The sequence below is a fragment of the Corapipo altera genome, unplaced genomic scaffold, assembly GCF_003945725.1.
Source record: "Corapipo altera isolate COAL_440 unplaced genomic scaffold, ASM394572v1 61, whole genome shotgun sequence".
NCBI lineage: Eukaryota > Metazoa > Chordata > Aves > Passeriformes > Pipridae > Corapipo > Corapipo altera.
In genome coordinates, this window is record NW_020884910.1 from 1935660 (window position 1) to 1959752 (window position 24093).

General features: G+C 40.5%; 1 protein-coding gene across 7 annotated transcripts in view; it reads left to right on the forward strand.

Annotated features, from left to right (window-relative positions):
• GRAMD1C (GRAM domain containing 1C) overlaps positions 1 to 23816 on the forward strand; it is a 52817-nt gene extending 29001 nt beyond the window's left edge. For 4 of the 7 annotated variants that reach the window (XM_027653465.1, XM_027653468.1, XM_027653467.1 and 1 more), the window contains exons 7-18: positions 1906 to 2024; positions 3187 to 3307; positions 7141 to 7300; positions 14059 to 14205; positions 15008 to 15126; positions 16208 to 16350; positions 18018 to 18121; positions 18811 to 18990; positions 20490 to 20547; positions 21062 to 21172; positions 21940 to 22045; positions 23599 to 23816. In XM_027653465.1, coding sequence (XP_027509266.1) covers positions 1906 to 2024; positions 3187 to 3307; positions 7141 to 7300; positions 14059 to 14205; positions 15008 to 15126; positions 16208 to 16350; positions 18018 to 18121; positions 18811 to 18990; positions 20490 to 20547; positions 21062 to 21172; positions 21940 to 22045; positions 23599 to 23676 — 1446 coding nt within the window. In that variant the 3' untranslated portion in view covers positions 23677 to 23816. The other 3 variants (XR_003529312.1, XM_027653466.1, XM_027653470.1) reach the window with 3 other exon arrangements.
• Positions 23817 to 24093: the final 277 nt, after the last annotated feature.

The following is a 24093-nucleotide window of genomic DNA, read 5'->3' on the forward strand; positions in this document are numbered from 1 at the left end:
TTTTGAAATTTTTTTTGTAATATTTTTGAAATATTTTTGTAATGCTTGCACCTGTTTTTGGCCACTTAATGATAGCAGCTGTAGGTAGTTGTTTATGATTATGAATTTATTGCTCCAAAAGACAGCATACCTGTGGAAAGTAAGGCAGCTGTATGTTGATGCACGTGTTTTTAGCAGTGCGTTGCTCTGTAGAGCAAACCCCGTGGCAGAAGGAGGCTGGCACTAGCTGCTGTGACCCTTGCTTTATGGCTGTGTGTTTTGTGTTTTAATGTTTACTTTGTCCTCGGTAGGATTAAATACCTTGAAACTGATCTCTGCCAATAGCGTGCTTGTGCCAGCTGCTTTCTGAAAAGCCCGAAACCTTCTTGTGCTGGAAAACACCCGAGGGGAAAAACCCTTCCTCATCTCCCGAACTGGGCCGGGCTTGCCCCGGTCCTCGCACGCTTCCCCTGAGGTTCGGCGGGAGATGCGATGCAGCGCGGGGGTCCCGCGGCGGCGGGGGCAGCGGGACCCCGATGGAGCTCCCGGTCCCGCCCCGGGCCGGCGGGAGCAGCCGGGGAAGGCGCTGCCCCGGCCCCCCTGCGGGTGCGGGGGCGGCCCCGGCCGGGCCCCGCCGCCGCCGCCCAGCAGGAAGTGGGAGCGCGGCGGCCCCGGCGGCGGCTCCCGGCGGGAGCGGGGCTGTCCCGGGAGCGGCGCTGCCCGGCGGGAAGCGCCAGGTTGGTGTCGGTGCGGGACACGGCGCGGGCAGCGGGAGGGGGGAAGAGCCGTGAGGCCGCGCATTTACATTCCTGCCCGGGGGTCAGCTCCTTCGTGTCTGTCTAAAATTGCGGGTAGTGTAACACTCTACAGGTGAAGCAGGGAGGTGGAGAGGATCATTGAAAAACCCTTTAAATAATGCATGCGTATTTAATGTCATCATTTCATGCAAATAGTAAGCTGTACTTGTGTTACCGCCTCATTAGCACAGTCCTGTTCCCTTGATCAGTCTGAATTGTGGCCAAGACACATTTTCCAGTGTGGTGTCTCTGTTTTTTAAGATCGCTAGTATTGCTCTCTGAGCTTTGCTAAATACCAAAACCTTATTTCCTTTCTTTCTTTCTCTCTTTTTTTCTTCTTCTCTTCTCCCTGTAGCCCTTTACAGTTGAGGTGGACTTTGAAACTTGTTGCTTACTTTGCAGAAATGAATGTGTCATACCGCTTTCACTTTCCAAAGTTAGGATCTAAGAGAACTTAAAATATGTTCCAGTAGCTATGGGAGTTCATGAAGCAGGGCAGAGATATTGTAGAGAAAGAGAAGATAAGTAGTAGTGAGTCAAGGTAATCCTGAACAAAATCAGCTATTTTTCATAAAGAGGCTGCTGGTGGTCCAAAGTTAGGACCTCCTGTCTCACCTTGGTAAAGTGGGCAGCTGGCTGATGTGGACACCACTGTAGTGACTGAAACACAAGCCTCTCACAATTTGTAAAGTACTCTAAGCATCCTCAAGAAACAGGCAGGTAGGTATCTATTAATTAAGCAGTTTGTCTGGGATCAAAGAGGGAGTCCTTGGCTGTCTAATAGTTACTGGTCCTGTGCTGTATTGAGTAAAAATCAAGAGGGAGGTACCTTGAAGGTATCTGTGAAATTATTGACACACAAAGCAGCAAGTAGTGGCTACAAGTGTGTGTTTTCTTGAAATGACAATCCAACGTCTGGTTAAACAATGATCAGTTGGGAATATGGAGTAGACAGGAGTACAGTTGCCCAAAATGCTGAAATCCAATCTTGGAATGTGATATCTAAATGCTTTCAGTGCTTTTCAGAATTGAGGTTAAAGGCTGTGGCGTAATTCAGACTTGTTGCTGTTTTACCTCCGGTGCCTTACTGTCCCATACTGTGGTTCTTGACTAGCCTGCTTTCTTTCAGAGGCTAACCAAGCAGGAATTTTGGCAGCTGGTACACCAGAGCTATGGTTCTGAGCTGGGTCTGAACAGTGAGGAGATGGAGAGCTTCCACTCATCATCTGAGGACAACGGGCAGTCTCGGTAAGGAGAGGTTATAAAACCTGTTGAAACACTTGGGGAGAAGCACTGTCCTCTTTCTTAGAAGTTCTTTTGCCAAAGTACTGCTGTAGCCTTATCAGAAAGGTTAAGCTTGTAGTAAAAGGATGCAAAAATCTGACCTGCATAGACTGAGCATGCATAAAAACTTAACTGTGTTCATTTTCTAAAATAATGGGAGCGCAGCAGAGGCCCCCTAAGGAGGGAGATAGGAAGATGTTGTTCTCTCTGCATCTGCTTGGGCAGATAGCAGCATAGGACAGCTTAAATACCGACTTTTTTCATGATGGTGTCCAGTCAGTACTTCTTTACCCTTCTGCAATATGGAAGGGCTGAATGAAATGGAGCTATATATGAATGATTTTCAGATACTTTTTTCCCTCCTCCCTTGAGACTGAAACACTTGTTTTGCTTTGCTCTCCTGATGTCTGTGGTGTTAGCTGAATATTGTGTTGTCCTCAGCTTGAATTAGAAAACTATAATAATAATAAATATAGTAAGATGGAATAATTGTAATAACAGTGTGGGTTTTTTAAGAATTGCCTTGATTTTTTTGTTTTGAACAGATGTGTATTAAGTTATGAACTGCCAGTGTCAATTAATAACAGCACCTTATGCAAATAAATTTGATTCAACAAAACTGATCAATGTAACTTGTCTCTTTGCAATCCTGTTATCTGTGTTTGTTTAGAAAAATTCAAGTTCATTGCAAGCTTTAAAGATGTCCTATTAAATATTTTCTGGTTGGTTTTTTTGGTTTGTTTGTTTGTTACCTATAAAAAAGGCACAACTGTGCAACTCTGGAATAAGGGATGCAGGAAAAAAATTATCACACTTTGTTAATACATTTTCTTTCCAAATTTCTTCTAAGCTATCTCTGTTTCATCTTTCCCTGCAGCACTCACTATCTCTGTGATTCACCAGTGCTTGGTTTTATTAACCTTATGATCAGAAGCTGAATCTTCTGAGAGGTGCTTAGGATGAGGAAAATGGCTTGAGAGATTAATGAACTGTATGTGGGAAAAAAGAGTTGGTAGTTTTTAATGTTAGATTAACAGCCATAGTTTGAATGCAAAAATCACACATAAGCTTTCTCAGATTTTTCAGCACTTATCTCCAAAGATATTTTCCTTTTTGCTGTGGACAGATCCAGCATTTGTGATGATTCTGGAGAAAGGGATGAAAAACTACCTAAAATGATTGGTTTAGTTCGTGAACCCACACTTCAAGCAGAAGAAGAGTCACTCAACAGACACACGTTGCTTGGAGTAAGTGCTGACACAGCCTTTCCTGCTAGTTGTAACTGATAGGCATATATGCTTAACTTGTGTATCTGTAAGCATAGGAGGCATGGGGTTTGTAACTTCAGAAGCCTTGGAGAATTCAAGAATGTTTCTTTAATTTGAAAATTAACGAAATTCTGTATAAGAGAACATTGTTGGTGTGAGTTTCAGCAATGTCCTGTCACTAATTCACTGCATAACCTGGCTGGAACACTGAGGCTTATGCTTTGGTCTGTTTTTATTGTTTCCTTTAAAAACAAAAGTACCTGGTTTTTTTTATCCACTTCCCTAGGGACCATAATGTGTTTTTATCCAAGTGCTTTATGGAAGTAAAACCTTTTTCACTTCCAATGCTTTCTTACTTGTGGTATTTGTCATTTAAAAAGATATCTCTCCTGTACATAGGGTTTATTAGAGGGTAGTTATACTTTGTTTTCCTTGCCTTCAAAGGTCACTTAGCCTACTATTATGAATATATGACACCTTTTTTTATTGAAATTTGTGGAAATATTTCAGAAGGAAGGGGAAAACCTCCACACTTGTTCTTATAAAGATGAGTTTTTCTGTAATTCCTTGGGTTAGTAGAACTGAAGCAACATGAATGTTTCACTCATGTTCATTCGTGTCATATGAATTTGTGAACATATTTGGCTGTTTGGAATGGCAGGTGCATTAGTAGCAATATCTGAGATGGGCACAGTGTCTAGCACAGTTGCAGGGACTCCTGTGTGTAGTTGCAGTCCTAAAAGGTCACAAACATTTTTCTCTTGGTTATTAGATATCCCAAAGATCTTTGAACAGCAAATGAATTACTAAAGCATTTTTTTTATAAGCTTCACTAAAGTTGGGTACTGAATTGCTGTTTTTGCTTTGGAAAATTTGGGGAAGGAAGAAAGGAGATGATTTTAATGGTTTTTACTACTGTATAAATCTGGCTTTTGTCACTTCCTAAAACTGATCTGGAGGTTAAGTAGGCTTTAAATAGTTTTGCCAAAATCGAAGTTAATGGCTAGAGACTCATATCCAGCAAACTATACTGGTGTTTGTCAGATGTTAAAAGCTTAGTTAATTGCATGATGAGTATCCATCATGGAAATCCTAGCAATATAGGACATTTTTGGAGGTAAGGGAAGCCTTAGGGGACTGTGGATGCTGCTGGAATTTTAGCTCTTTAGAATAATTAAAAATCTACACAGGTAGCCTTGGTTTAGACTTGTAAGTCTTATTTGCGCAAGAACAAGCCATTTAAAAATAATTGCTATGTTTGGAAAAGAAACCACACCCAGAAATGTCTCCTGTGAGTGCTAAATCTAATTGGGCTTGTTGGTAAGGAGGAATGCCTGGGGATTTGGTCTGTAAGCAAGGAAAAATGCCAGGATTCTCCCTTGAATAAACTGCCTTTAAAAAGTCTTTTAATTATAGTGTAAAAGTGCAATCTTGATAAATATGTAACTCAACTGTTTAGTTTACTGTTTCAGAGTAACTAAAATACATAATGATTGTGTTCAGCTATATGTGTCACTTGGCATTTCTCAAGAATGTCAACACTCTCTCCACAGCACTGGGATTACAGCATATTTTGTAGAACCACAGGAGCAGTAGGAGGAGGCAGTAGTGCTTAGAATGTATTTATCAAAAACCATTGCACTGATGACACAAAACACAGTTCATCACTTTCCAAAGACTGGAGGGAAACAGGCTTAACCTTCCCTTTACTGCTCTGATAGACAAAGCAAGTCCCAAAGCCCTCTTCAGTGGAAAATCTGAGTTGGTTGTAGTACTTGGCCCATTTTGGAAAAAATGTTGTTAATGGCTGTCTATAGCTGATTGAAAAAAGTCTGTGTGGAACACCAGTTGCGGCTCATCTGCTTCTCTCTCTCACTACATCGTAATTTGGGCACCACCTTATTGCCTGTGTTTACAACTATCATCTTCCCTCTGCCCCTTGTAGGGAGCCCTTCCAGTCCCAGAGCTTGCTGTTCACAGGCTAAAAATCAGAAAAGCCTTGGCACAGGTTTTAGCAGTACTGGACTAGCTCAGGAGATAAATGTACATAGGGAAGAAATTACACATCTTTATTCCAGAGACAGATCTAAAAATTATTGCTCTTTAGTGTCAAGAAAACCCCACCAAACCAACCCAGTATCCCAACACCCAAAACCCCAAGGAAACAGTGTTTAAGTTGATCAGTTATTCCAAAAGCCTCAACATGAATGTCTTCTTCTTCGACATCATGAAAGGCTTTTTTGTTGGAGCTCTTGCTCTTATCTTCTGACTTGAGCTTGACTTCCCTGCTCTGCTTACAGCGTAGTAGGCTGCTCTGATGCTGCTAGTGGGAGCTCCACTTGTTCACCAGATCCTTAATTGATATCAAAACTCTATGAGAGTTCCTTGGATTTGTGCTGGATCTGTGTCAAGTTTTAGACTGTTCTATCACCACTAGCTCCTTTTTGACTTCCGTCTATATTGGTAAAGTATTTTGACATTTAAATATTAGTTCTCTCCTAGATCCTGTTGTTTGACTGAGTAAAACTATAGGCATGGTAGGTCCTTTCAATAGCAGCACTTGTTAATTGATCTGCTTTTCTGATTCAGTCTTTTTTTTTTTGACCTTGAAAGGAGTCTTTTTGTCTGCTTGTACTGCAGTCAGATTCATGCCTGTTTTCCAACCACCCACCTTTTCCTAATGGCCTTTAGTTGCACAAAAAAAAGTAAATGGTTTTTATTTTGAAAAAAGCCAAGAAATACAGGAAGTACATGATGACGGTTCAAACAGCAGATGCTTTTTCTTTCTTGAGTCAGTGCTGAATAATTTTATAGGATGATGGTATTGCAGATGAATCAGAACTACTCAGTTGAGGAGGCCTGATCATGTTTACTATGGTCCATGTACTGCTGTGTATGGGAGCTGTACTGTTGTTGATCCCAGGTGTTCCACTGGAGGCAAAAGGCGCTTTGAGGGGAGCTTTAGAATTAAAACTATGATTGAAAGCTCATAGATTAAGCCTTTTGGGTGGAATTTTGAGATACACAAACCTTGTCCATACAGTTTCATTGGAGATTTACTTCTTGAGGTGTGCAATGGCACGTATGCATAGCCAACAGTTATTACAGCTTAGGGTTAAGAGCTGCATCACTGATTCAGTGACTGATGTTCTGGGGGATTTGGAGATGGCAAATGACACTCCATCACTGTGTTTCTGAGCAGTAACACTTTATATGTAGGATGGCTCTAGACAGTATTTTAAAAGGGTAAAGAAGTCCTGCAAAATAATAACCTTTCAAAGATGTAATTGGGATAATCTAATCTTATTGAAAGAGGAAGACCCTACCTATGTTTCATTGTGCTTCCCCTCCAGAGTGCTGGACCTTTGCTAAACTGGTAGGAAAAAAAATAAATTGATCAATACAAAGTAAATCAGTATATTATATATAATATATAATTTATACTTGTGTTGATGTAGGGAAACGGGCCAAACTGTGCAGGTGGGTGCCAGGGGACTGGGTGGGGTGTAAACTGTCCCATTTAAGGCAACTCTTGGTACCAACGGTACATACAAGTAAGTCTGTTCCTTGCTACCAGGATTTAGTGAAAGATTTAAATAAAGAGGAAGGGAGGTTGTCTGGGGTAGAGGAACAAGGGAGAAATTAGCACTTAACTGTGTGGTGATCAAGTAGATAGAACTTGTGGCTTCCTTTGTATGGCTGTCTTCTTTGAAAGTAACTTTCTCTTTGGGTTTTGGTGTGGGTTTTTTTTTTTTTAACAGTCTGTGATTACTGATTTTTTTTTTTTTTTTTTGTCCTCTGGGTTGTTTCAGGTGGAGGAGTCCCTAAGCGAGAAGCAAATAAAGAGCCCTCTTCCATCTTCAGAAAGAAAACCTGTTAAGCTAGTCAGAAGCAGGTCTTTAGAAAAGTCCTTGGACCTTAATGAGAATGAAAATCTTCCAGAGAAGAGCAGTGCCTCAGATAGTGAAGAAGGTAAAACTTATAACAGTTGGGATCTATAAGACAACCTGACTTTGATGTTCCATCTCACTTGTGGAGCAAGTTAGAGAACTTTCTGATCTTATGAAACTTGTTTGCTTATTTGTTTCACAGAATTGCATCAAAAACATCTATGTATCTTACTTTTTGGGGAGAAAAAAGAAGTTGCTGGGTGTTTAGAATGAACACAAACAAATTGTTGTTTTTGATTTTTCTCTCTTGGTGGGTAGAGAGTTGCTAACAGCTTAAACTAAAAAAAGTTTATTGACAATGAGGTGGTGTTAGTTCATTTTTTATGTTCTCACAGATATTTAAAAGATTTTTGTTTTGTTTTGTTTGCATTTCTTGGAAACTGAGAGAAAACATTTCAGGCATAACAGTTCTTAAGTTTCTGAAAGATCTTCCCCCATCCCCCTTCTTTACACTTCTACTTTCTTAAGGCTTGTGGGCTCCAGTGTTACTGATGAAGTAAACTGAGGAACTCACTGAAAGTCCAAGCAAGACAACTTCCCGGCTTTCAGGATAGTATTGTGCATATTCTGAATGTGATCTGAAAATGAAAAACCTTCATGAAAACCTTAATGAATATCTTGGAGCAGATTATACTTTCTGTGCCAACAGTTAGTGTCTTAATGGATCCTAATATACTCTCCTCATACCTCATTACTCAGTACAAGATGAGAAGAAACTTGGATACCACAGTGGTACAGAGATGGTAACTTGACTGTTACATGTTTCTTTTGATCTTCTCACCATAGGAGTGAAAGTGTAGCACTATCTCACGAAATGGTTTTGGTAAAAGAATTTTTGCTATGTCCTTGGGAGAGAGTTAGGCTGGAACCTGCCTTCTACCCAGGCTGGATGACAGTGAGACTTGTGCTGAGGTCCTACAGTAGCCCCTTGCAAGTTCTCACTTTCTAAGGAGAGCTTTTCACTTACCATGGGGAACTTTTCTGTGCTGCAGGGCTCTGGTTGTTCAAGCAGCTCACTGAAGTTGTGATGGATGTTCTGTTAAATATCCAAATCTTGGACTCTGTAAATGCCTTTAAAGTGAAGTGTGCAAAACCTGTACTGGTTCCAAGGTTATATGGTGGTGTGCAAATGAAAGGCAGAAAAGCTCAACAGTAGCAGTGTGCTTTAGTAGCAGCTGAATATTTCTTTCATGTGTGAAAAGAACTTACTTTCATCACTTGTTGGCAGAAATAGAACAGTTCAGTTAATTGAGGCTGGTTCTTAATCTCTCTGGGAAATTTTGTATCTTACCCTTTCAGAGTTGACAACTGACGTTGTGTGCAGGGGTCTTTATGTTGGGATCATTGAGGAGTCCAGGAAAGCTTTTAAAGTTATGGATTGAATTGGCTGCCTGCAAATCGTGATTTTTGCCTGGGGATATACTTTTTATTCAACTAATTTTCCTTTTGCTCACTCATACTCCTTCTGTGTTTGCTGGAGTTCAGATTCAACTTGATGCATGTCAGGTTTTATCATTTTTGTGAATATACCTGATTGAACAGGATGCTTTTTATGCCATACTCCTACACACTTAACAAGCTTCACAAATTAATTTACTCCTTCACAGGTGTATCTTTGAGAGCAGCAGAAATTTTGGCCTTTGGATGTTTTAGATATCTTGCAGTTTTCCTATCTTCTTAGTACCACATCTCTCTTCTGGGTTTTATTTTTTATGTGAAAGGTCTCCAGTGGAACTAACTGAAAAATAGTCCTGTTGTCTTTCATGCTGCTAGCTGCCTGAACAATAGCAGTAAATACTCCCTGTCATCCTTGCATTAGTGATGTTGAATAAATAGAACATTTTAAACAGGAGATGTCTCTTTAGTAAAAAGACAACTGACTTCATGCTGCTTTTCTTATTTCTCCTCCCTCCCCCAAAACTAGTCTTTTATTCAGAGCAGGATTTTCTAGACTCACAACATTAATCTTTTCTCTCAGATTCTTCATGCTTAGAATTTTTTTTCTTCTGTTTCTGTCTGTTTTCTATTGCAGTTGCCCCATACCCTTACAAGGTGAATTCCTTCACGCAAACGAAACTAGCTTTCCTACATGACAAAGCTTTACCCATGCGATTAATTTCTCTTGTGTCCTCTGGCTCATACTCAGGCTGCCCATGGAGGTGTCCTGGCAAATAAGGTGAGGGGCAAGCTCAAGAATCTTGTTCTTCCCAACGCTAGTTCCGTTGTCCTAAGCAGTTCTCACACTGGTTACTTTGGGGGAAGTGGGGTGTGCATCCCACTAGGCACCACTGGCCTATGGACCTGCATCTTGGTGCTTTTGTCTGGTTTCATAAATCGGAGTATAAATTCTTGAGCCATGACAAACTTTTGGCTAAGCTAAAAATTAATATCTGTGGTCTTAATTGTAAATTTTAGAAAACGAATTTTAGTTCAAGCATGGAATACACATTTCCAAAACAGGGTCAAGAGGTTTTTTTAATTTCCTCTAATGACTCTTTTGTATGTAGGGTGGGGTTTTTTGGTTTTTTTTTAATTTCTTTCATTAGCAATGTTCAGCTGCATGAAATACTTCAAAGAAAAAAGGGGAAAGCAGGAAATTGGAAAACAGTGTTTCCTATTAGAAAACTTTACTGTATATGAGGGCATAATAAATTTCTGATCTCCTTGCATAACTTGACAGACTTACTGCATTGTTTCTATTTGTACTAATAACCACCTTAAATGTGTGGTGTGTAGGAAAGTGTAACTGTCTGCACTGTGGTGCTGCTGTGAGATGGGTACAGCAGTGGCTTGACCTTTCTTGGAGCCAGGGATGTATGGGGCATACAGTGTTTGAAATACAGGATGGTTGAAATTGGTTCAGCCTTGTGTTGGTTTCCCCCCACCTCAAAATAAAATTTTGGATACACAGTGTATGTAAGGAAGAATAGCCCTGTTATCTTGTTGGCATTTTAATTAAAATACTGAAAGGACTTTTTTTTGAATATATGTCTATTTCTATCTGTCTACACAGCTGGTTTGGAGGATACATGTTTGAGTTGTCTAAAGGCAAAAGGCGTAAGGTTGGGGGTTTCTTATCTTGTGAGCTGGAAAAAGCTAACATTGAGACAGTACTTAGTACCTCCCCAAGTTAATTTTGTACTTAGTCTCTTAAAGTATAGGAGAGTTCTCTGAAAATGGCTAATTCTGCTGATACAGTCTTGAACATGTCTGGAACATGTTCACTTCTAGGAATTGGTTTTATTAACTTGATTTCAGGTGTATCTGGTTAAAGGCTCCTACCTGTATATGTTCTTCATGCAGTGTGCACTTTTTTCCCCCATCTCCAGTGGTACAGAAATGCTGAACAGTGCCAAGATTTGTGTACTTTTTTTTTTTTTGAATCCTGATCCTCCCCTGACTCTGGAGTGGAAAAATCATCATCCTTATTAATTTGTTTGATAGCATCTGCTCCTATCAGTTCAGCTTTCTTAACTTGCTTGTGATGTGTGTTTAGCTTTCAGCTGTTGGTTGTTGATGACAATTTTAAGAACAATTTTTTTCTTACTGCCCCCTTCCCCACCCCACCATTTTCTGTCTCTTTTCTTGCACTGCAGATGTTTTTAAACCTCTACAATCACTGCTGCATAATGGTATTATATTCAAACATTATTTCACAGCTTGCCTTGCAGTGATGAAAATGACCTTATAAAGTGCAAGGCAATAGAGGGGGAGGGAACAGACTTGCTGTCTTCAGGCTGAACCAGGACTCTCTGGGTAATATATTTACTTCTGGATTTTTGAGTCCCTAGGGATTCTTACCCCAAGTCAGAATAATCTCATGTTCTTTTATCAGACAGCTCCAATTCAGCTATAAATGTATTCAGGCTAAGAGAGTTAGTGTTGATAATTGCATGCTGCTGAGGGGTTAGAACTGCATTAAAAGGGAAGGAGTTAGAATGATATCTCTATACCTGTACAAAGCATTTTGTTCATAATGAATATTCCTAAGCCAGTCATAGGTCAAATGCATGATGTTGCTCTAGTACAGAGATAAATAAAGGCAGATACAAGTTTACCTGTGTGAGTAAAAACAAATAAAACAGTAGACAAACATGCATCTTTATTTGTAGTGGAGGTAAGTGGTTAAAGCTGTCTATTCAAATTGCAAGCATATCAATTGTACACTTACTCTTTGCTGTGCTACTGGTTCTGCTTGCTGCTTTGTCTAGGATTTCTACAGATAAATTTTGAGAAACCTGGATGAAAGTGACTTGAAGCTTTTCAAGCTCTTGGTGTATGCAGCAACTTGCTTCCACAGTTGTGGAACTCAGAGCAGCATTTATACATACATGCACTCTAGACTCATCGTCCAGAAGATTTCCAGGTTTTCTGGAGAACAGCTTTTTGAGTCCTGGCATCTAAAGCAGCTGATAGGCCTGATATATAAACCCAGTTTCAGGTTGGAGTTTCTAAAAATACTGCTTTTTTCTAACAACATTTTAAAAATTTTTTTCTTTGTTTGTTCTAAGAACTGAGAGGGATTAAAGTAAAAATGTATTTCTCGATAGACACTGTCATGCACTTGGTCCTTCATTAACTACTCCTTATTAAAGACATGACTAGACAGAAATAAAGTGTAAGTAAATCAACTAACAGGAAGTTTTGTGCAGACCTGCTAGTGCTCTTGCTTAAGACTCACTAGATGGAGGACAGGCTTCTTGCATGCAGTGCAAAACAGCTCAGTAGCAAAGTCTGCGCCCTAAGGTATTAATGCATGGGCTTTGTGCATATCATAAGTTTCTGTGGCTTACCAAATTACCTTGCATCAGCAGAAAAATAGTAGCTGTCCTCAGGCATTTCAGGTGATCGTGACGTTGTGCCGTTTAGCTAAGGCTTACTGGGGCAGAGGTAACTTATATTATCTTGTGTTTGCTAAGACATATACAAATAGCTGACAGAGCTTATCTGATGTGTGGTGACTTGATCATGTGTCTGGGCCTTTGTATTTTCATTTTTTAAGTGGTACCAGATTCCTTGGGCATGTCAGGGTCCAGCTGAGTAATGCTCAACTGGAGTAACTAGGTTTGAATTACCTGGTACCTGACTCCACATATTAGCTGATGCACAGTAGGCAAAGGGGATGTCAACATCAATATCTGAAGCTTCCTGTTTCTTAGTGATAGAGAGGAAGTGGTGGGTGCACTCTGAAAGGAGAAGTCTGTAATGCTGATCTTGTTAACTGAGGTCAAATTTACAGTTCACTTGGCCTGCATTTTCTTAGAGTTAGATTTGACTGGGAGAGGAAATACAGTGAACATAAGCTGAAAACTCAGGCAGAATTTCTGGCTTCCCACAGAATGCTTCAGCACAGCAGAATTTGTATTCTACACATAATAACTGCATATTGACTGGTTAAATAGGCCTCTTGAAATGTGTGTTTGCTTTCTGTCCCATCTTGTAATTGTGTGGAATTACAATTGCATAGGCAGAACATGGCACAGGAAGGAAGTCAATCTCTTGTGCAAGCACAAAAATATGGCATTCACGCTTCACTTTTGGGGTCCTACATTGAAGCCTGAGAGATCAAAAAGAACTTTTTTTGAGACAGATGTGAAATGGGGATTTTTAGCAGGCTAGAAGCAGCACGAGAGAGGAAATCTGCTCAGTCAGAATTGGGTTTCGTTGGGGACTGCTGTGGTGTTTAGTTGCTGCATTTGCATTTATCAATCCTGACTTCTACTAAGCAGTAATGTTTTAAGTCCTGCAAGTTTAGCTTGTAGGCAGTGTGTGACCTATAGCTTGATATTCAGACTACCTTTGTGTTGGTGGCTGGCACTGACCTTTCCTAGCTCTGAGCAGTCATTTGTATTTGTCGAAAGGTTAGGCATCCTAACTGTCTGTCTGCTGCAAGATTTGCTTTTGGGCTTTTTATTTCATTTTAGTAATATATGTGTGTGTGTGGGGGGGGAGTGTTTTGTGGTTTTGGTAATTCTGAATAAGCAGATTGAGTTGGGGCTGGCACAGGAGACTGCTTGCCCTCCAGGATTGTAATTCTGTCTCTTATCTCTTGCAAGAGTGGCTGAGACAACCACAAAGCTGAGTCATGCCAGCAACCACCAAGAAGCAGAAATAGCAAAGATCAGTGCTGCAGCCACACAACGCCTCTGGGCTGCTTGGTGGCTTTGAAATGGGTGATGCAGTTGAGCCCCTTGGTGCATTTTTGGGACTGCAAAATGGAGCAGGGTACCTCCTGTGTTCCTGTTAAATAGGTATGGAGGGAGGAAGGGTTTGAGAAACTGTTTGTGAGTCTACTTGGTCTCTTAGACTGTGGACACTACCAGCATTACAAATGTTAAAAGCAGAATTCTGAAACTAGCCACAGGTGAGAAGAAAATTGTTATGGTTTCACTGTCCTGTTTGCTTGTCCTTTGTACAACAGGCGCACATATTAATAAAGATTATGTTACCTTTTTGTCTTTCCCCAATGTTTCTTGTAGGATTAGTAGAATACTGAAGGCAAAACTAAGGAGATAGGGTCTTTTGATGTTGATTTATGAATTTGCACAGGGAGATGGTGGGGGTGGTGGTAGTGGTGTGTGTTTCAAAAATCAGTTCTGGACTTTGTTGCTGAAGGCAACCAACCTACCAAATCACATACCAATATCATTACTGGGTTTCTGAGAATGAGAAACAAATGTTGATGTAAGCTCAGGAAGAATTTGAGCTGTAATAAAGCTTAGAATAGTATAAAGGTGCTGCATAATACTGTTCTTAACCTGCTCTCTCTGCCTTTCTTAGCAGTGAAGGAGACAGTCTCTGAGAATGATCTCTATGGGAGACTTTTTATAAACAGAGTTTTCCACATCACTGCAGACAAGATGTTTGAAATCCTTTTCACCAATTCTCACTTCATGCAGAGGTTTCTCAATTCCAGGAGTATAGTAGGTAATAAACTCTTCTGCCTTTTATGTTACAAACTACCCTGAAAATTTCGACCACTAAGAATTGCTAAATAGGGCTAAGGTGAATTTTATGTTTCTTCCTGCTTTAAAAGAATTTTGAAGCTTTAAATTTTCACTACGAGAGAGGACATTTAAAGCTAGACTGTTGCTTCCATAGATAGCAGATCTATATCAATCATATTTTGGAGTAAAAGCCTTATTTCAGTGTACCTTAATGCAAAACTACACTTTAATGCCTGAATTTTGGGTAGGCTATTAAGTTGATGCATTCCATGGGGTATTTCTCATTACATTGTGTCCCACAAATAGTGAAATTTGTATGGCTGCCACAATCACTGCATCTTCTTAAATGATACTCACGGGCCTTAATTTTCTGGATGAGTAAACTTTATTCACGGAGGTCAGAAGAACAGAGAATTAAGTTAAAAAGGGTAATATTTATTCAGTGTCAGCTTGGAAGGCAAAGTGGCAAAAGCTTTTGATAATGCTGAGTGAATCTATTCAACTTTAAGCAGATAGGAAATGACATATTTTCATTTAATTGTGTATTCTTTTCTATATCCTCAAGTCTCTTTGAGTAGACTCAGGTTCAGCTACTTAGTGCTTCCCCTTTGTTCATCAGTGAGCTACAATTTTCCCCTTCCTGAAGAAAACCGCAACTATTTGGAATCGGTTTTCTGTCTTTCTCCCCAGTGCTGTTCTCGAGCTGTTAAGATATGATTGGGCAGAGATATAATGCCTTTTAGGTAATTTGTATGTGAGATTTTGCATAATTTCTCATCTAGATGCTGTATCAACCCCTTGGAATAGAGATTCCAATGGCAATCAGTTGAGGACTTTGACGTACACTGTAACAATTAACAATCCACTTTGTGGGAAGTTCACAACTGCAACTGAAAAGCAGGTACTGCATGCATGTGTGTGTCTGTCTGGTGCCCTTTAAAGCGAGGGAGATGTCAGCTCTCTAGTCTGTCAGAGTTCTGACCATAGATTAAAGTTCAGTGAGATGAATGTGGATCTGTAGTTTAAACATGGCATCTCTAAGCCCCTCTCAACATTAGTGAGCAAATGGTCACGAAATCAGAGAGGCTTTCTACTTTTGTAGATGGCTGTAAACTCCTACAGAGTTTGTGGGGAAAGGTATTAACGCTTCTTAGGAATTGGGGGATGAAAAGAAGCAATTAAATGCTTTCAGTGTTCATTTCTGGGCTCCCCGAGAGATGAAGAGTCCAACAAAGGGCCACTGAGATGATGAAGGGACTGGAACATCTAATAGGAGAAACAACTGAGAGCTGGGAATGTTCAGGCTGGAGCAGAGAAGGCTTGGGGGATCTTACAATGTATAGAAGTATCTGAAGGGAGGTACAAAGAAGTCTGAGCGAGGCTTTCACCACTGCGGCTTTCATTGGTGCCCAGTGACAGGACCGAGGTGATGGATACAAATTGAAACACAGGTGATTCCTTCTGAATGTCAGGAAACACTTTTTTACTGTGAGGGTGAATGAGTAGTGGAACAGGTTGTCCACAAAGGTTGTGGCATCTCCTTCCTTGGAGATACTGGATAACCACCCGGACATGGTCCTGGGCAACTCGCTCTAGATTGCCCTGCCTGGGAACAGTTTTTGGACAAGATGGCCACCAGAGATGCTTTCCAATCTCAACCATTCTGAAATTCTGCTTTGGGAAAGATGCAGGTCTCAAAGAAGAGCTGTGGTAATGAGTCAGTGGCCAGCCTTGCATGTGGTACTTGAAGTGGCAGCAGGGAAGTACTGCTGCTGCCTATGCTGGCTGTAGCAGGAGGTATCTTCTCTTTCCTCACCCCATCTGTATTTGACACTCTTAACTGATTTTTATAGTGGTTCTTCAGGCTTCCTCTCTATTTCACTTATAGTTGGTTGATCTAGCCTAAGGAACTCAGGCTGAAAGAGGGGAAAAATTTGTGTACCATGAATATACCTTCTTACTTTTACTTTCTTTTATGATAGATCCTGCATAAACAGAGCCAGAAAGGTCAGTCTTATCAGGTGGATGCTGAGGTACTGACCCATGATGTCCCCTACCACGATTATTTCTACACTGTGAACAGATACTGTATCAGCCGCACGTCCAGTCACAAGTGTCGATTGCGGTGAGCCCGGGTGGGGCACAGTGGGAGGGGAGAAGCCAAGGCACAGATCTTACAGGTTGATGATGTGTGCTTATTAAAAAAATGTGCCTGCCAGCAGCATAGAGATTGTCAGTTTCTCTTGAAGTTGGAGATATCTTCTGAAACATAAGCTTGCTTTATTCCTTGTCACATGTATGCTGTATTTGGATCTCATTAATGCAGTGAGAAATGAACTCGTGTTGACTCTGAGGTACAGAACTCGCCTCCAACTGGGTTCTGACCAGCCGTGGGTTTTGGAGTACAGCTGTGTGAGTGGGATATGTTGGAACAAAGTGAGATGTTTTATTACAGAATTTCCTAGATATCCTTGCTGAGGGCCTGCAGAGGAGGGTGGTTTCACCAGAAGGTGCAGGAAAGATGGAACGTACTCAGTTTTGCTGGAAGGATTCTCAACTGTACCTAGATAGGAGAGTTCCTCTCCCATTTGTTGAAAACATTTGAAGTGATCAAGTTCCATGTTCAGTACATTTCTATGGCTCTCTGACTATGTAATCCTTGGTGGTTCTTGTGTTGTCATTAGTAAGACCTTGTATCTCAAACTTCAGCAGGAAAGGTAAGCAAACCTGGATTCTATTCTGGCTTATTTCAGGCTATAAAAGTAGTAAAGACTCCCCCTCTACTGGGAGGAGGATGGAAGAAAAGTCCTTGAACGACTGTTCTAGATGATTTTTTTGAGTGAATCACTTCCTCTTTGAGAGCTAGGTTTGTTTCATCTGAAACACATGACAACCCTGGGGGAAGAGTAAAATCTTAGGTTTCAACATAGTGCACAGAGCAGCATGTACAGAATGGAAGGCACATGGTGATGTTACAGCTGGCCTTATACTGTGTTTAAAATGGCTCAAAAACTCCCTTTGAAAGATTTCATTTTGTTAGACTAGAAATGCAGTGGGCTTGCATTGATGTGGAAGATTATTTGAAAAGTTGAAAAAAGTGTATTCTAGGATGGTCAGTGTTCTTGACTGAAACTGAAGTCACAGGCTATCTTTTTGTCCCTTATGGAGGGCTTTGGGATTCACTCAGTTGCTAGAAGCATCCTTCTGAAGGATTCTACTCCAGTTAATTTTTGTTCTGGAAGTGCTATTGATTAGCTTGACCTGGGGAATGCGAGCCAGGAATGCCATTTCCCCTCTATCATGCTCACAGAAAGACAGATTTTAATTTCTGTCTACGCAGGGTGGGGTCTGAGCACTTGATGTGTGAGTGGTGATAATGAATTTTACTTGCTGCTTTTGAAGTGCCCATGTAAGATATGTGTACACATACAAAGTAAAAATCAGGACTTTATGATCTGAAACCCTGAATCTTATTTTAAGTGTATGTTAAAATGAGAATGCTTCAGTGGGTAAAAAACGGTCTGCTAGTCTGAGTCTGAAGGAAAACAGTTTAAAGTGTTTCCCATAATTTGGACATTCAGATTTTGAGGCTTTGGCTAGAGATGTTGTCTTTGCTACTGTCTATTTCTTGTGTTTCTTCAATGAAAGTGCTGCCCAGGTGGAAAGCCGGGCAGTTCCAGTTGGTGTTTCAGATAATAAACATAAGCTAGATGCCTGCTTCTGATGAGAGATTTCTGTTATCACTATGATGCCTAGAAGACCGCTCTTTCATTATTGCATTCTGTTTACTAGGGTTTCTGCAGAAGTGAAGTACAAAAAACAGCCTTGGGGCCTTGTCAAGACTGTAATCGAGAAGAATACATGGGGAGGAATACAGGAAAACTTCAAACAACTTGGTGAGACATTTTCTTCTTTGTGCTGGAGTAAGGAGGCTACCTTTGCTCTGTATGTTTTCACATCTGTCAAACTTGGTTCCTTAAAGAATGGGTTGAAAAAAAGACACCTAAGCAGTCTCAAAGACAGAATTTCCTGTCATCAATATATCTGCCAGTTCCAGGGTATGAAAGAAGCTAACAAGGAGCTCTTGTATACCTTGTCAGAATTGCTTTCTGAAGGAAACATGAAGAGCAGCAGGAAAGCTGTTACTCTCAACTGCATGTGCTTATCTCTAAGCATTTCCTTGATTGTGCACATGAAAAGAGAAGCAGTGGCACTTGGCAGGCTCCATGGATATGTCTATTAACAGCCTGGCCAGCCACGGCTTCAGGCTCGCAGTCTAACACAATTCCTAGTCTCAGCCTAACAGTGTTTTGCAGTCAGTGCTCTTCCGGCTGCTGTCTTGCATGTCATTAAACAATCCCACCAAGGCTGAACATGCACCCATCTCTGAAGTGTTCCAAGTGCCCTCTAGCAAAGAGGACAGGTGGTACAGGTCAAGGTGTAGTTTGTTAGACCTGCTTTATTTACTAGAAGATGCACTTGTTCCTCTCACTGCCTCCCTCCATAACTGACAATTTAAGTCTTCAGTGCTAAGCTTTTCAGCTTTGCTTTTGACAGTTCAGTAACTTTATTTTTTCCACTGCAGAATCAGATCTCCTAATGGAGGAATATGCAATTAATCAGTCCATAGAAGACTCTGGAAAATTAGTTGCTCTGAGACGAAGACGACGCACTTTACACCGGGGTCTGGCAGAATCACTTCCCAAACGCTCTTCCCAACATTCCTCTGGTGACATGGGAGTAGAGTCCCAGGGCAGCATAATAGGTAGGAATTTTTATATTAAGTGTTTTCCAAAAGGTGTGTTCAAGGAAGCACAACTCTTATAATAGTGCAAGAGTAGCACTTGTGTATATATTACTCATGTCTTTATCTAATCAGTGTGATAGCAAATGCTTTAACATGTTCAAGTTTGAATAAAGTAGGTTTGGAGCATGCATAGTCACTTTTAGCATAATTATCTCATGAAATTAAGCTTAATATCACCTTCAGTTTGAAAACCTAAAATGCTGCTCTCAATGTGCATAAGACTAAAATAAGATTGAATCAGGAAAAAAAATTAACCTGACTCTTGTACAGTTTCAGAAAAATTGCTTTGTTTCTTCAAATAAGAGCATACCCAAGTAATGAGTTGATTCAACTTTGTCAATTGTGTCTTGGCCCTGTCACCTCATATTTGTTTTTTTTTTTAATGTTAAGTCTATTTCCCATCTGCTTTTGTAATTTCTGGGTCACTGAAGTATTTCTTGCAGCTCCATTGCCCTAAGGCATGACAGACTTGGCCACTAACACATACAGTATTAGCTATATCTAGAGAGATCAGAAACATCTGTACATTAATGTGTACCAGAGAATGGTGGATTCCATGACAGAAGTTGAATTGTAAACACTGAAGTAGGAGCAACTGCACTTCTCTGAAGGGAGAGGCAACACTTGAGTATAGCACTGAGAGAATATTTGAATCAGCAGCATGTGTAAAGGACTGTTTACCTGTCTGAAATTACTTCTTGATTACTTAATTTTGCTACTGCTGCTCCATCTTTTCAGATGAGTGTGTCTGTCTCTGTATACACTACAACTTTTGTGTATGTCCTTTGTCCAAGGCAGGAGGTGTGAATGTATGAAACTGTAATTACATTTAAAGATCAGCCTGCCCACCGTGGTAGGTGATTGCTGCTCAGTTTGGAGAGGGCATGCACACTTCCTCTCCCTCACAGTGCCTGGTCCCTGTTGCCTGATGAATAGCAGATAGTCTTTTGAAAGGCTGTCTTCAGGACAATAGATAAACCAAGACAGTAATGATGGGACAAGTCACAGGATAACTTGATTGGCACTGGTGTTCAGAAAGATTAATGTGAGCATGAGAACAAGCAGTAAAGAGCCACTTTGCAGCCTGTCTCTTGCTCATGTGTGACCAGCAGTATATATGGTGAAGGCATGTTAGTAATGGATGGACTGTAGCCTTCTCAGGCTGTCTGTGTTTAGTGGTACCATGCCGCAGTGCTGTGTTGTCTGCAGCATACTGGGATAGGGGGAATTCTGATGGGAGAGCCTGACTGTTCAGCTTGACTTGTTGGAGATGACTGCAAAAATGCCTTGGTGAATGTTGGAGATGATCCTGTGCACCCACATGATCTGTTATTTTTTTCCATCAGAAGCTGTTGAGCTATTCTCTGTGAAGTGTTGGGCACTGACATATATCTGCAGGCATCCTTTAGGAATGTTCTTCAGTACTTTTTAACCTCCTTCTCTTCCATGCCCTATAGGAAGGAAAAGAGATGCAGTAAGTAGGACCACCACCATCATTGTAGTAATGAGTGTCTTGTAAGTACTCACTTGCATTAAAATGTGGCTTGACTCAAGCTCATCTTAGTCTTTTATCTGTTTTTGTCTGTTCCTCTTTTCCATGTTAACATTGCATGTAGCATAATAGATCTTAACCTAATTTAACAAATGAGTGGAACACGGGTTGGGTATAGGAGGGGAGTGAACTGACTTAGAAATGACACTTGGAATGAAAATGCTGATTTGCCAAACTGCTCTACCTTACAGATTTTCTTAGGTCTGATCCTATTAAAAAAAAAAGTCTAGAATTTACTAATTCCTAGTTTTAAAAGTTCCTAGAGGAGATACTATTGCTCTTTCTGTTTGTTCCTATTTCACAGCTTAACGCTAACTGCTAAAAATTGGATAGATCTCTATTTTCAGTGTAGTTCTGCCCCACACCTTTTTTTCTCCCAGAATGATTGTTTCCTTAGCTGTTTTTAGCCTAGATCTTGTTTTTCTAGCATTGCAACCAAAATTCTTACGGGACTTGATTTTTTTGTTCTCTCTACAGTTTGCTGCTCTTGGTCTTGCTGAATATAACACTGTTTCTCAAACTGTCAAAGATAGAGCATGCAGCTCAGTCCCTCTATCATGTCCAGCTTCAGGAAGAAAGCTCTTTGAAGTAAGTTGAATTCACAGTCTTTGCTTGCTTTCTTCCTCAGCTTATGTGAGAATCTGATCCAAAGAAATAAATTCTAAACAGTGAAACTCAGTGGCAAGTTTTCATAAGTTGCTGGGGCTTGCTGCACTTCTGTGGTCTGTGTTGAGATCCAGGGACATGTCTGACTGCATCTTGCAGTAACAAGTTTCTCCTTTGACAAGCTGGTTTTTGGGGAACGTTAACCTTAGTTCGCATTTATCACCCTGCTGTGACTCATCTTCTGTGAATATCACAGAACCGAAGTGTTCATTCTGTGTGAACCAGCATGATCTCAAATGTAATGTTAAAGATTCATTTAACTTGTTAGCTTCTTTCTGTGAGTTTCCTGGCAAAGATGTTGCTTCCTCTCTTGAATACGGTATCAATAAATAAGTTAAAAACCATAACCTGATGTTGAGTCTGGAAATGGTGTGGTGACCTCCTCTAATGACTATCTCAGAACTGATTAGAACAACTTTATTTATAAGAAAGATTTTGCTCACTGAAGTGTGAGAACTTGTTGTAGATGTAATGTGAGCACGTTTTTTTTCTTAGTGGCTGTTGTCTACAAAGGTCTGAAGCAGTATCTTGGAGGTAGCAAGGATTGGAATTCAACTGCAGGCAGCTTTTTCTGTGCCTCTTGTAAAAGTTTTAGTAATGGCAGAGCAAGGGTGGCAGAGAGCAGTTGTTTTTAAAAAGGTGTCAGGGTGCTTGTTTCATGTTTCTGATGTAATCTCAATCTTTTTCAGCATATCTCCAGAAATGGTATCAAAAGAAGAGATCCCTCAGTATGATAAGGAACAGGTTAAACACGTAAAGGGAGTCTTAAGAGACTCAATTGAAATGCTTGAGCAGGTAGGTCTGACAGTCTTTCTCTGGTGATGTTCTTGTTTCTCAACAACTCAAGTTTTCTCCCATATGTTATCATACCTTTTGTTTGATGTCTTCTGGTACTAACTAAAGTTTTCGTGATTCTTTGATCTGTTTTGCCCTAGGTTTGAATTTAGTAAGTAGGCAGTGCTTATGTTTCTGATGTTTTGGATTGGTTTGGTTTTGGTTTGGTGGTTTTTTTTGGTTGGTTGGTTGGTTTTTTTGTGGTTTTTTTGTTTGTTTTTTTTTCTGACTAAGATATAAGTATTCACGTCAATTTCCTTAAAACTTGTCAAAACTTGATGAGAGGTGTTGATGCAGTTCTGAATCATGACAAAGCAAAGACGGGAGTGTTTCAAAACACTTTGCTTTCTAGGACTCATGTTAAGACGTCTTAAATATTTTCCCACCTCTTTATGGGGTGTCTTTGTTCAGGTTTATCCTGGCCTTTGCTCCCCACTACTCTTCTAGATATTGGCTAGAGCTTCACTTAGCTTTGGTGTCAGTGGGCCACCTCATCTCCAGTAAAAAATAAATAACTGCAGACCATATGTTTCTGAGAGGCTCCATAGCTATAGAATTAATCCTTCTTTACAGTAACTTGCTGAATGCTGTTGTCTCTCTGATCCTGAAGTCTATGACTGGTAAATCCCTGGCTGAAGTTTCAACTCAGTAAGTGAGGGACAGTAATTCATGCTTTAGTTTAACTTGCAACTCACAAATGTTCTGATTTGAAGTTCCTTTATTAAACCTTAAAATGTGATGTAATATTAGGAAAACTGTGAGGGGAGTTCACATGTACCTCTGTCCATCACTGGTTTGCTCTGTGTTCTTGTATGCATTAAGAGTGGGTAGAAAAAGAAACCATTTTTATATTCCTTATTTACAGGTGCCTCTGCACACAGTATTGCTGTTAATCTATTAATTAACCACTTTGATCACAGCATGGTTTCCATGCCCTTTTCATTTTCTCTGCTTACTATCCAAACAATTCCTAATTTTGAAGTGTTAAGTGCCTTTTGAACACACAGTGTAAAAAAAAAAAAGGTAGTGAGAATTTCACCACTTTTTTCATCCCAAATAACACTTTTTGCCTGGAAGTTCTGACACAGTGCCTGTTACTTTGTGTTTTTTGAGTGTTGTCAATAATCTAAACACATTTTGTGCACCAGAATGCACTAGGAGGGCCAGGTATTAAAAGAAAATTCATATTTTGCTGCCATGTTCCTTAGTATTTGCTATGAACATTATCTGTGACTAAAACTGAGTGGGGTGGCTTATCTTCTGCAGTGTTGTCTGGTGAGGTGTTAAGACTTTATCATCCTGGACTGGTACTATTTATAAACTGTACAGGATATAGCTGTTAGGAGAGCACAGTAAGTCAACTGTTTATGGAAACAGGGAGGAGGAAATCACATGAAATCTTGGGCAGGGGGGAGGGGGGAAGAGTAGGGAGACATTATTTTCCTGATACCACTCACCCATGCAGGAGATTAACTTAAGTAATTGGGGGGCTGGTGATGGTTGTGTCTTCACAGCTGAAGACTTCCCTTTCCATGCTCCAAAGAAGCTTTGACCACTTGAACAGGACACAGAGCAGCAGGACTGAGAGTTAATACCACATCAGCTTTTTGTTCAAGACGTGGGAAGAAGAGATGTGTGTGTGAGGACTCGTGGGGTAGGGAATGTAACTGTCACCTTTGGACTCCTCACTGTTTGGCTCAAAAGCTGTACAGAATAAAGGTTTGTGGAAAAAAGTAAGTTGGGTTCTGCATTCCCCAATAGCTTGGCAGCCTTTTCTGTCCTGCCAGCCCTCTACCCTGGGGGGTCTTGCTTACGACCAGTGCACAGCTCTTGGATCCTTTACTGAGTGAACAAGGGCAGGTGTACTGCTGGTTAATGGATCTGCAAATTCCAGAGGGGGGAGAACACCCTCAGCAGAGAGCAGGGCTTGTCTCGAGAAAATCACATCTTTTTATGTCAACTTAGAAAATGACCATCAGTGAAGAGTCTTTTGGAGAAAAAGAACGATG